The sequence below is a fragment of the Carcharodon carcharias genome, chromosome 6, assembly GCF_017639515.1.
Source record: "Carcharodon carcharias isolate sCarCar2 chromosome 6, sCarCar2.pri, whole genome shotgun sequence".
In the NCBI taxonomy this organism is placed as follows: Eukaryota; Metazoa; Chordata; class Chondrichthyes; order Lamniformes; family Lamnidae; genus Carcharodon; species Carcharodon carcharias.
Genome location: NC_054472.1, coordinates 7,406,500 through 7,420,175, shown reverse-complemented (window position 1 = coordinate 7,420,175; position 13,676 = coordinate 7,406,500). Strand labels below are relative to the sequence as shown.

The following is a 13,676-nucleotide window of genomic DNA, read 5'->3' as shown; positions in this document are numbered from 1 at the left end:
CCTATGACATGTGCTGGAGAATAACTATAGAAGTAGTCCTCCTCCTCTGTTAACTACATTTGAGAAGCCCAAGGTTTGGGCTGAAATCAGAAAGGGGGGAAAAAGATGGGGGGAGTTCAGGTGGAATCAATCTCCACCCTATTCATATAGAAGCATTATGTCCCACAAACACTCATCTTCAGTTAGTAACAGAGGTGAAAATTAGCCACACTTAGTTTGCTATATAAAAGTAAAGGGCCAAATAAATTTACTTTCTTATGTGATAAAATAACTCGACACAGTCCTTACCCTTTTGTGCTTCTGAGATCGTGATTCCTTTTTCACAGTTTCATGGCCAGGCTTTGTTGCCATTCTCTGAGTCTGGCGATTGGACTCCTTACTGGAGGAAGACACAGCTACACGCCTTTGTGAGTGTTCCTGTAAAGTAGCTACTAAATTTCCATTATTTCCAACTCCCCGTGATGTGCGAAGGGAATACTGGGAATTGAGGGATTCTGTGCTTCTGGACTTGGTAAGTCTGGGAGAGACAAGGCAATGAAGATGAGTTTTAAATGGGTATATCTGAATCTGTGCAGTTCTGAGAAAGGTTAATTTTTCCAGGCATCTCATTTCAAATCCTCTTTTCTTTCTGCTCTGTTTTCATTATGCAAACCTCTCAGCAATAATATCACAAACCGCAAATTCTGGTTCAATATTTCAAACAATTATTTGAATCTAATTAAGAAAAAGTATGAATTCTGGATATCAAACAAAAGGAAAATCCTGGAAACATGCAGCAGGTTGGTTAAAGGTCAGATGATTCCAGATATAAGGCTTTGTAAGAACCTCACACACTTTATGCTTTTGCTTTTTTGAATTTCTGCAAGCAAAGCTGCTTCTCACAACTTACAAGCCTTTTAACAGATCACTGAAAGAGTTTCCAATATGGGCTTGCTTCAAAGCCACAAAGGTAATTTCAAGTTGGTGGATGGTCGAGAGTTCTTTCGTGGCTTACAAGTTCTTCACCTGACTTCCATTTAATTTTCGATGCTTTCTATTTTGCAATTTCTGATAAGATGATCTTACTTTACTACACTAAGGCTGAATTACCCCCACCCCTTATCAAACCAAGAGCTGTGTTAGCATTCATCAAATGCTTTGTTAAAGTAGAAAACAAATAATGTGCAGTAGTTAAAACGTAATCAAATTATAAACCATGGGAATCAAACTAGGAGTAAACTAATAAAATAAAGTAGCAGTCTGATACAGAAGGAAACTGAAATGGGTTTATAACAAGCAAGGCAACACAAAAGTTGGCAGGAAATGTGTAAAATAGGGTTCTAGTACAAAAAATGCCCCCAGTATAAAGCAAGAGGAATAACAGTGAAGGACAGAAACATACAAAGAAGTGGTTATAAAGTTCTTACAAAATACTGCAGATGCCACAAATGTGAAATTAAAAACAAAACATGCTGGAAACATTTAGCAAGTCAGGCAGAATCTGGCAAGAAACAAGCATTAAAGTTCCAGGCACAGCACTTCGTCGGGAGGTTACATCTCTTATGTTATCTTCTCCCCTTCTTCACAGGTGCAGCCTGACGTGCTGCATGCTTGCAGCATGCTTTGTTGTTATTTCTGTTTGAGAGTTACCTTTTGCTTGGATAGAAACCCTCCACTTTTCTGGATGTACGTTTCTGCGTGGTTCCATCAGTATTTTTCTGGTCACTTTGTAAAGCTTCTCCATCTGGCACACTTCCAGGCTCTGAAAGGACTGCAGGAGATGGCAGTGGGCTTAATCCATAAACAACTGGACACTGTTCCCTTGAACATGTTGTGTTAGTTTCATAGCGGATAAGGCGAGACTGAAGCTTCCCAAATCCGATATCTTTTTCCAGTGCTCTGCTGTTGTCCAGGCAATATCTGCAATTTTTCACGTAGTATCTATTATAGGCTCAACTCAACAATTTGGCAGGTCAACCATGCACTGTGTACATGTGCAAAATAGTCACATCAGTGGTCTCACCCATAAAATGGTCTGGTAAGCTAGTTTACCCTTCAAGTACCATCTGACATGAAAGCACAGTTAAATCTAAAATAATGGAGGTTAGGGACGTTGGCTATAAGGAGACACTGCAGAAAAGAGGAATGTTTACCTTATCACATTTTTCAGGATTCCAAGTAGTACAGATAACTGTTGGACATCACCACAATCCTATAAACAGTAATCAGAGGAGGAAACAGGGAGCTGATTTAAATAAAGCTACTTCATGCAGAAGGTGGTGGATTTGAGGACGTTTGCTGTGGCAGGCAGTGAAGGGATACAGTTTCAGCAGATTCAAGCGACGGCTGGATAGCTTTTTGGAGAAGGAATTGATTTAGGGATCTAGGTGAACCATAATACAGTCACGTCTATTTTGTGGCGGGGGAAGGAACAACATTATTCTTTTCTGTTCTCACATACAGTTTTACACTTACCGGGTATTAAGCTTCATTAACCGCTGCCAAGCTGCTGGTGAATATAGCAGTGGAGTCAGATAAGGCGATCAGAAATGCCATCAATGGTAGGGTTGACAATACATTCACACTGAGGTGCTATGGGAGGAGGTAGCAGGAGAGGATGTTTGTTTGGACACTAAAACAGTTTTCCACACCCGGGATAAGGTTGGGAAAGGCTATATAACAATGCAAATTGTTATATGGGTGAAGAAAAGCTTACGCTGTAGTGATTGTACAGTTTCTTACATATCCTTCAAGCAAGTGCGTAGGGCACATTAACATGCTGAGAGTAGGGATGTGTGGGTCACTTGCATCCTCAATGTGGCAAAATAGAACAAGGATTTAATGTAACTAATTTTCTAGAAAGGATGATTAAAAACAGAGGCAGGAAACCCAAAAACTCAATAGTCCAAACCTAAAATATATGGATACAAAAGTAAAATGCTGCAGATGCTGGAAATCTGAAATAAAAACAGAAAATGCCGAAATACTCTACAGGTTAGGTGGCATCTGAGGAGGGAAAAACAGTGTTAACATTTCAGGTCTGTGACTTTTCATCAGGATCGTCTGGGTAGGTGATTTCTCTGACATCATATGTTTTTTATTTTGTTAAATGAGTTTTTTTTTATTTGCAGTTGTAGTAAGCTACTTTGGCATTCACCTCAAGCTTCCAGGAATTATTTGCCAACATTCTTTACCCATGATAAGAAAAAAATAAAGCAGCTTACATTTCACATGGGAACACAGGAGTAGGAGTTGGCCATTCAGCCCCTTGAATGCTCCTCCATTTTTTTTTATATTCGTTCATGGGATGTGGGCGTTGCTAGCTAGGCCAGCATTCATTCTCTGTCCCTAACTGCCCTTGCTCAGAGGTCAAGAAGATATAATAATTCTCAATGCTATTGGAATTTATTGTAAAATAGTGTAACAGTGGGATTTGTGTGTGTGTGTGTGTGTGCGCGCGTGCGTGAGAGATTTAATTGAATTAGAGGCAGCTAGCCTGGGTGCTTTTATCTAAGAGAGGTTAGGTTTGAAATGTTAATTAGATAAACATGGGGAAGTTTAGAAACACGGGTGACAAGGGAACATTTGCATTATGAAATAAACCAGGCTAGATTGTTTTCAAAGAAGGGGTGAAATGTGTCACCTAGCCAGGTGAAGTTTAGAAACAGTGTGATTATTTTCCCTAAAGATTACTGGTAAAACTTAGTGCTATGAGAGGGTTTTATAAGAACATAAGAAATAGGAACAGGAGTAGACCATTCGGCCCCTCGAGTCTGCTCCGCCATTTAATAAGATCACGGTTGACCTTCTTGTGTTTTGATTTCCACATTCCCATCTAACCCTGATAACCTTTGGTTCCCTCGCCTAACAAGAATTTATCTAGCTTTGCCTTAAGAATATTTTAAAATATTTAACCCCGCCTCCACCACCTTCTGAGGCACAGAGTTCCAAAGTCACACAACCCTCAGAAAAAATTTCTCCTCATCTCTGTCCTAAAAAGGCGACAACTAATTTTAAAACAGTGCCCCCTAATTCTGCACTCACCCACAAGAGGAAACCACCTTTCCACATCCACCTTGTCAAGGCCATTCAGGATCTTGTACACTTCAATCAAATCACCCCTCACTCTTCTAAATTCCAGTGGAAACAAGCCCAGTCTGTCCAACCTTTCCTCATAAGACAACCCATTCATTCCAGGTATCAATCTAGTAAACTTCCTTTGAACTGCCTCCAATGCATTTACATCCTGCCTTAAGTAAGGAGACTAAAACTGCACGCGGTCTCACCAATGCCCTATATAACTGAAGCAAAATATCCTTACTTTTATGGTCAATCTATCTCATAATAAAGGAAAGCATTCCATTAGCCGCCTTAATTACTTGCGGTACCTGCATATTAACTTTTTGTGACTTATGTACTAGAACACCTAGATGCCTCTGCACCTCAGAATTATACAGCAGTTCTCCATTTAAGTAATACTCTGCTTTTTTGTTCTTCCTGCCAAAGTGAACAACTTCACATTTTCCCACATTAAACTCCACTTGCCAGATCTTTGCCCACTCACTCAACCTATCTATATCCATCTGCAACCTCATGTCCTCTTCACAACATACTTTCCTACCTATCTTTGTGTCATCTGCAAATTTAGCTACTATGTCTTCACTTCCCTCATCCAACTCATTGAGTAAAAAGTTAAGGCCCCAGCACAGACCCCTGTGGGATTCCACTCGTCACATCCTGCAAATCTGAAAAAGACCTATTTATGCATACTCTCTGCTTTATGCCAGCCAGCCAATCTTCTATCCATGCTAGTATGTTACCCCCTACACCATACACTTTTAGTTTCCGTAATAATCTTTGATGTGGCATCTTATCAAATGCCTTCTGGAAATCCAAGTACGCTACTTCTACAGGCTCCCCTTCATCCACTGCGCATGTTACTCCTTCAGAAAACTCCAATAAACTGGTTAAACATTATTTTCCTTTCACAAAACCATGCTTACTCTTCCCAATTGCCTCGAGCTCTTTTAAGTGCCCAGCTATAACCTCCTTAATGATCAATTCTAATAACTTCCCCCATGACAGACGTCAAGCTAACTGGCCTATAGTTTCCTGTTTTCTGATTCCCTCCCTTCTTGAATAGTGGGGTTATATTTGCTACTTTCCAGAATCTAGGTAATTTTGGAAAACTAACACCAGCATCTCGACCACCTCATTAGCCACCTCTTTTATGACCCTAGGATGTAATCCATCGGGACCTGGAGACTTGCCAGCCGCAGCTCCATCAATTTGCTCAGTACTGTTTCCCTAGTGATTTCAATTTCACCAAGTTCCTTTCTCCCGTTCACCTCCTGATTTGCAGCTATTACTGGAATGTTTTTTGTATCCTCTATAGTGAACATAAACAAAATATTTGTTCATTTCTTCTGCCCTTTCCTTATTATCTACTATTAACTCCCCACTGTCACTCTCTAGGGGACCAACACTCATTTTACTTACTCTTTTCCTTTTTAAGTACCTGTAAAAACTCTATTTGTTTTTAAATTTCTAGCTAACTTCTTCTCATACTCCTAATTTCTTTCTCCTGATTAACCTTTTAGTCATTCTCTGCCATTCTTTACATTCTGTCCAATCATCTGTCCTGCCACTCATCTTTGCGGAGCTTTATGCTTTTTCCTTAAGTTTGATGCCTTCCTTAATGGCTCTAGTTAACCACAGATGGTGGGTTCTCCCCTTAGAAGTTTTCTTTATAGTAGGAATGTACTTATTCCGAATACTCAAATATCCCCTTAAATGTCTGCCAGTTTCTCCATTGATCTATCCTCTAGCTTAGTTTCCCAGTTCCCTTCAGCTATCTCAGCTTTCATCCCCACATAGTTGCCCTTATTTAAGTTTAAGATACTTGTCTTAGACCCACTCTTCTCCCTTTCAAACTGGAAGTAAAATTCAATCATATTGCAGTTGCTGCTACCTAGGGGTGCCTTTACTCTGAGGTCATTAATTAATCCTGTCATATTGTACAATACCAACTCTAATATAACCTGCTCTCTGGTTGGTTTCAGAACGTGCTGCTCTAAGAAACTATCTCAAAAGCATTCTAAGAACTCCTCATCCAGGCTACCACTGCCAATCTGATTTTTCCAGTTTATGTTTAGACTAAAATCACCCATGATTATTGCTGTCCCTTTATCACAAGCACACAATATTTTCTCTTGAATACTTTGTCCTACACTGCGGCTACTGTTAGGAAACCTATAGACCACTCCCACTAATGGCTTTTCCCCCCTACTATTCCTCATCTCCACCCAAACCAAATGTACATCCTGGTCTCCTGAACCAAGGTAATCTCCAACTATTGCACCAATGCCCTCTTTGATTAACAGTGCTACCTCTCTATCTTTACCTAGCTTTCCTATTCTTCTTGAATGTCATGTACCCCTCAATATTAAGGACTCCTATCTTTGTCGTCCTGCAGCCATATCTCCGTAATTGCTATCAGATCATATTTATTTACTTCAATATGGGACATCAATTCATTTACTTTGTTATGAATGCTGCGTGCATTCAGATAGAGAGCCTTCAGTTTTGTCTTTTTGTTACCTTTGTAACATATAGTCTTGACTGTTGATGCATTCTTAGGTTTTTGCTCTCTGTCCCTTCCTGCCATTCTCTGACCCTTGTTTCTCATATTACTATTTTGCTCTCCTGTCTTGACTCTACACCTTGAATTGCTACCTCTACCCAAGCTTGATCCCTCACCCCTTGTTTAGTTTAAAGCCCTCTCTAGTTCCCTAGGTATACCATTTGCAAGGACATGCATCCCAGCACAGTTCAGGTGTAAACTGTTCCAACGGTACAGCCCCCACTTTCCCTAGTACTGATGCCAGTGCCCCATAAACAGGAACCCACTTCTCCCACACCAGTCTTTGAGCCACGCATTTGTCTCTTTAATCATATTTGCCCATGCCAATTTGCATGTGGCTCGGGTAATAATCCAGATATTATTGCCTTTGCGGTTCTGCTTCTTAATTTGGTACTTAGCTCCTCATACTGTTTTTGCAGAACCTCTTACCTAGTTCTACCTATGTCATTGGTATCTACATGGACCACGACAACTGGATCCTCCCCCTCCCACTGTAAGCTCCTCTCCAGCCCTGAGCAGATGTGCTCAACCCTGGCATCGGGCAGGCAACATAGCCGTCTGGCTCTCGCTCATTGCTGCAGAGAACAGTGTCAATCTCCCTCACTAGACTATCCCCTACAATCACTACATTCCTTTTTGCTCCCCCCACTTGAATGGCTTCCTGTACCACAGTGCCATGGCCAGCCAGCTCATCCATCTTAGACTTCGCTTTCATCCACCAGCACCTCAAACCTGTTTGACAACTGCAAAGCCTGAGGCTCTTTCCCTACTGTCTTCTCAGTCACATTACCTACCTCACTGACAGTCACATCCTCCTGTCCCTTGCTCCTGACCAAAACAGACGACCCCCTTCTAAGAGGTGTGGCTGTCTCCTGAACAATATCGTTTCACTATGTCTTTGGACTTTATCTCCCTGATAATATTTTGAAAAGGGCACGGAGAGCAGGAGACTTCAGTTTGAAAAGGACGCAGAGAGTGGCGGGGACTTCAGTTTAAAAAGGGCTCTCCCTCTATTATTTTGCGCAGTGTCTGCATTTTGGCTTCCAGGTCAATAATCCTGACCCAGAATTCCTCAAGCTGCTGACATTTCCTGCAGGCTTGTTTGTTATGGATCGCCTTGGCGTCCAAAAGCTCCCACATTCCACTGCTGCAACACAACAGCAACATAACACCTGTCCTGACATTCTAACTTGTTATTTAGTTAATTTACTTTAATTACTTTCTAGCTATGTATGCTATAATTTACGGTGTTTATTGAATGCTAGTACCACTGACAACTAAAGGTTATATGCTTCTTAACTACAAGCTATATGTTTTGGATGTTTGTTTAAATTAGTTTATTTTTATTGCTTTTATCAACTTTGTCTGATTTTAATTTTAAAGTTTTCAAATTTTGGTTTATTATTTTAAAGTTTTAGTTCTTTTTATTTATAGATCCACCTTAACTCACCTGTCCTAAGCTGATTTCTCACACACTGTCCCTTAGTCTGAGTACTTACCAGTCAATCAGCTTACTAGCTTCCTGTGACATCACAGTTGCTTTTTTCTCTTTTCCCCTAACAGCAGCTTCCTAGTAGCTGAAACAGTGAAACAGCGCGCTGCTCAGCTCACGAATGTCTCCCGCAGGTCGGCTCCGCTCCGACTCCCAGCAAGGTACCCAAACTGAAGTCCCCGACACTCTCCACGTCCTTTTTAAATTGAAGTCTCTCCTGCTCTCTGCGCCCTTGTCAAACTAAAGTCTCTTCCACTCGCTGCGCCCTTTTTAAACTGAAGTCCCCGCCGCTCTCCGTGCCCTTTTCAAACTATTATCAGGGAGATAAAGTCCAAAGACATGGTGAAACGATGGGTATTTGCATTCAAAGAGGAAGATATGTATAAAGAAGGAACAAGGGCTGCGTGTAAGGGAAGACATTCTTAAGATCTTACAAGTGTGTGAAAAAGCCTTCAGCGTCTGTGCCTCAAGCTGCTGTCTTCAAAGGGCTGAAGTTAAGAAAACTCACTTGGAAAGCCGCTTATTCAGGGTATGTTTCTTTGCCTGAGTATTTTAAAATCTGTGTCTTTCTGTTGCCTTAACGAAAGTGTAACTGGAAGTTAGATTGATTTCGAAGTTATCGTCGTAGCAATGTGTAGATCTTTGTATGCATTTAAAATCATTTTTCTTATTAATAAATGTTTAACCTAGTTTTATAAAAACTTACAAGGCTTGGTGGTCTTATTATTGCTGAATTCAAGGCACGCATCTAGAAATTTATATAAATTGAAAATTAGTTGTGACAGTTGTTTCAAGCTTCCCTCTGGGATTTCAGCAGCTTGGCATTTACCATCTGCTGTGTCATAACACAACCAGGTTGCTGATCTGGAGTCACATGTAGGCCAGACCAGGATAAGGATAACAGATTTCCTTCCCTAAGGACATTAGTGAACCAGATGGGTTATTATTACAGTCGGCAATGATTTCATGGTCATCATCAGGCTCTTAATTCTCAATTTTTATTGAATTCAAATTTCACCATCTGCCCATGAGCATTACCCTGGGTCTCTGGAATACTAGTCCCATGACAATGCCACTGCCTCCTCAACTAGATCATGGCTGATCATCTACCTCACCACCATTTTCCCCACTATCTCCATGTCCCTTAGTGTCATTAGTATCCAGAAATCTGTCGATCCCTGTCTTGAACATTTTCAATGACTGAGTCTCCACAGCCCCCTGGGATAGAGAACTCCAAAGATTCACCACCCTCTGAGACGAGGAAGAATTTCTTCACTCAAGTCCTAAATGGCCGGCCTCTTATTCGGAGGTTGTGTCCCTTGGTTCTAGATGCCCCAGCCCGGGGAAACATCCTTTCTATATCTACCCTGTCTAGCCCCCGAAGGATTTTGTAAGTTTCAATAAAATCGCCTGCCATTCTTCTGAACTCTTGAGGATACAGGCCCGGTCTCCTCAATCTCTCCTCATAGCACAGTGCCGCGATCCCCGAAATTAGAGTGGCGAACCTCCACTGCACTCCCTCTATCACAAGTATGTCCTTTCTTAGGTAAAGGGATCAGAACCATGGCATTACTCCAGGTGCAGTCTAACCAAATTTCTATATGCTTCAATTGTATGTGCTATATAATGTGAGCCTTTGGAACATCACACTCACTCAACTCCATGGTAATGGCATTCTGTAGCCTTCTCAAATGGCAAATCTTTCAGCTTCTGTACAGTCATCTCTGGAGTCAGTGGAAACTCATTTTCACTGAAAGACAGGAAGTTTATTTGTTAAAAAGTACGATGCTAAAATCTGTGCCTTGATAACCTTTTTTGAACAATTTTAACTTTTCAAAAAGTTCTCATTAACCATATCTACAAAATGCATGATAATGCAACGCAATAATTGCAAACAATCTAGATCAATTTAAACATTGATCTTAAATGATAATCAGTTGTACAAAAATTGGATAAAAACACCATTTTAAAAGTTAGCTTGTAGGGGTGTACCAGAAACCATTAAAGCCATTATCTAAACACTGCTTTTCTTCAAAATTTCTCAGGTTAAATTTTATTTTTTGTAATTATAACTAGAGTATAAAATGTTAAGATAGTTGATAAAATTTCAAAGGAAACCATATCATAAATTTACAGTAAATGCCCTTCATCTCCAGTACAGCATCAAAGGCCAGCTTTTCAGTACCAACAAGCTATTTTGGAGCAAATCAGGAACAAGGCTATCAGTAAAATAGCAGAGGTAAAACTGATCAGAAAATATAGTCCTAAACAAGTCCAACTTGCAATATTCCATCACCTTGGATGATGATGGCAGATTCCTGAAAAAGCTAAGAATTACACCACTTGTTTTGCCCTCACTAATTTGTTTCCCCCTTCCAATCTCTCTTGATGGTGTGGGTTTTTTGCTCAGGTATTGTTCCAAAGGAACCAGATTATCTATTCCCTGGATCCTGATCCAAACGGATATAATATTTTGGCACACAAAGTCATCTTTGAGCTCTTCTTGCCTGTGATGAAATTGGACCACTTTCAGGAGCTGATTTTACTCACACCATTTTCATTTCTCCCCAAATTAAAAGAAAAATGGAAAAGCAAAACTCTGCTTACCCCCTCTGTATCAGTAAAGGCTGGAGCTCAGCAATTGGAAAACCTTCTGGAGTAAAATACTTCAGCAGCTCTTTGGCATCAAGTTGAACAGGAAGTGCTCTTTGGCTATCCTTGAGTCCCAACAGGGTCTCAGATGAGCTTGTGAATATGGAACCAAGCCTGGATGCAAATATAAATAGTTGGAAATGAAACAAACCAGTTAAAAGAGAAGACGTATTTTTATAGCATCTTTTGCGACCTCAGGATATATATCAAAGCACTTCACAGCTAATGAGATGCTTCTGAAGTGTAGTCATGGTTGTAGTATAGGAAATATATATATTTAAACTCCATATTCAGAAAGTTACAGTAATAATTCACTTATATTTCATTTGCTTACTCTATTAACTGTACATCGGGTTAACATCTTAGCAATATTAATCAATCCATAATAAAGTATATCAAAAAGAATAAAAGGGGGAATCGCAACTTTGTGTGAAGAACTGTTCCCTAATTTCACTCATGAAAGGACTGGCTCTAATTATTAGACAATGCCCCCTGCTTCTAGACTCCACAACCAGTTTCTACATAGTTTCTATCTACCCTATCTGTTCTCCTTAATATCTTGAAAGATTCAATCAAATCACCCCTTAACCTCCTAAATTCCAAATGATACAATCCTAATTTGTATAATATCTCCTCATAGCTCAGCCCTTGCAGTGCAAATAACATTCTATTAAATCTACATGGCACTCCTTCCAAGTCCAATATATCCTTCCTAAGGTGTGGTACCCAGAACTCCAGGTGTGTCCTAACTTGGGCTTTGTATAGCTGAAACATACCTTCTACCTACTTTTATTCCAGTCCTCTAAATATAAAAGTGGATATTCTATTAGCCTTTTCTGTCACGACATCTTGTCATGGGCGGGTACAGAAAATGATTTTGTGTACCTAGTACCCCCCCACCCCACCAAGTCTCTTTATATCTCCACTGTTTCTAGCTTTTCACCATTCACCATTTAGAAAGTACATGATCAGCTGAAAATTTTCAAGGTATTCAGTCACCCCATCTTTAACACTCTAGTAATAATGCGATAAATAATAGCGTGCTAAAATAATGCAGTCCAAAGAAGCTAGTTCTCATCTGAAGGAACTTTTTGTTGCACTTAACATTAACATAAACAAGTACTCAGTTCTGTTCTGTCTTGCACTGGTATGGATTTATCTTCTATATTTTTCTAACATGACAACTTTATAAGCTCCAGCAAATGTTTTCTGTCATTAAAGACTTGTCAAATTGCAGCGCATTTGATCTTTTATTAATGAGGTAAATTAGTTCAAAAGTATTTTTAATTTTTCTCAATTTCAACTGAAGAACATGCTGCACGATAGCCCCATTTCCCCCACCACACTCTCCATCCGTTTCTGGGCTGAAGGTACAAGGAATTTATGAAACAAAACATTTAAGTGTTCACATTTTTGCACAAGGTAACAATTCTGTGTAAAACAAGGTCAGTACTGCAATCTGCATTTATTACTGTGTCCTTACAGAAATTCATTGGTTACATTCGAAATGTATCATTGTGAAATGCAATTTGTTTCAAAATAAAGGCCATTTCCCTGAGAGTCCCAGCAATTGTTTCCAAAGTGACTGTCACATTCGCTGCCCCAAATACAATCACATCATCATTGTATTTTCAGATAAAGATAAGGAATGTTGCCCAGGAATGTAGCTGTGGGGTGATTTATATCTCCACCAATCAGATTGTTGGATTTAAAACCAAAACACATAACTAATAAGTCCAGTTTAAGTTTCTCCCTCTGTTCACTAAGAGTCAGTTTCATTTCCCCACCCCCCCACCGAAAAAACAGAAGGTTTTATTTTTGCATAGGCAATCTGAGACTGGGTGATGTAGTGGGATCACTTAGCCAAGACTGTGGGCAATGGGTGTGTCAGGACAACAGACACATGCTTTTAAAACACAGCGCTGCAAAAGCTTGAGGCAGGCAGGCCACAAAAATAGAATTCAGGAGACAGAAGTTGGAAATTAACTTTGTGCCAAGGAAGAAAACTACCCATGTCAGGTAGCATAGCATTTTCATTATGTGAGAGCAGGCTGTAATGATAAAAATATGCAAAGCCAATCCTAACTGTTACGTACATTCATCTCATGAGTAAGATAGGAGTAACATTTCACATCGAGTTTCCCCTGGCCACATATTTCCTTGGCTTGTCTTTGACGAGATTGAAGAAATACTAGCACAAAAGAAATGAGTATCCACATGACAAGTGTCATCCATGACTCTCGCCTCAGGGGAAGGGGATGAGGTGTTGGGGGGTTATAGAGGAGTAGACCAGGGTGGGGTTTGCCCACAACTGTGGTCGACAGGGTGTCACGGAGGAAATGCTGACTTGGGTGGGTGGGGGGGGGGGGGGAAGATGGAAGATGTGATGGTGGCAACATGCTGGAGTTGGCAGAAGTGGCGGAGGATGTTTCTTTGAATGCAGAGGCTGGTGGGGTGGGAAGTGAGGACAAGGGTAACACTATCATGGTTCTGGGAGGGAGGTGAAGGGGCAAGGGCTGAGGTGCAGGAGATAGGTTGGACGTGGTTGAGGGCCCTGTTGACCACAGTGGGGGGACCCCATCCTGGTCCACTCTTGCATCACCCTCAACACCTCATCCCCTCCCATGCAATTGCAGAAGGAGTAAGACCTGCCCCTTCACCTCCTCCCTCCTCATTATCCAAGGCCCCAAACACTCCTTTCAGGCAAAGCAGCGATTCACTTGCACCTCATTCAATTTAGTCTACTGCATTTGCTGCTCACAATGCGGCTTCCTCTACAATGGAGAGGCTAAACACAGACCGGGTGACTGCTTTGCAGAGCACCTTCGTTCAATCCACAAGCATGATCCTGACCTTCCCGTCACTTGCCATTTCAATTCACCATCTTGCTGTCCTTGGCCTGCTGCATTG

General features: G+C 40.8%; 1 protein-coding gene across 2 annotated transcripts in view; it reads right to left on the bottom strand.

Annotated features, from left to right (window-relative positions):
* The window catches only part of LOC121278694 (MDM2 binding protein), an 83,620-nt gene that overhangs the window by 16,783 nt on the left and 53,161 nt on the right, over positions 1-13,676 (bottom strand). For both annotated transcript variants that reach the window (XR_005943262.1, XM_041189047.1), the window contains exons 16-19: positions 10,722-10,880; positions 9,769-9,864; positions 1,630-1,899; positions 289-517 (exon numbers count right to left, since the gene is read on the bottom strand). Coding sequence is in view for 1 of the 2 variants with exons in the window: in XM_041189047.1 (XP_041044981.1) it covers positions 289-517; positions 1,630-1,899; positions 9,769-9,864; positions 10,722-10,880 (754 nt within the window). In the remaining variant the exon portion in view is untranslated. The remainder of the gene's footprint in view (positions 1-288; positions 518-1,629; positions 1,900-9,768; positions 9,865-10,721; positions 10,881-13,676) is intronic.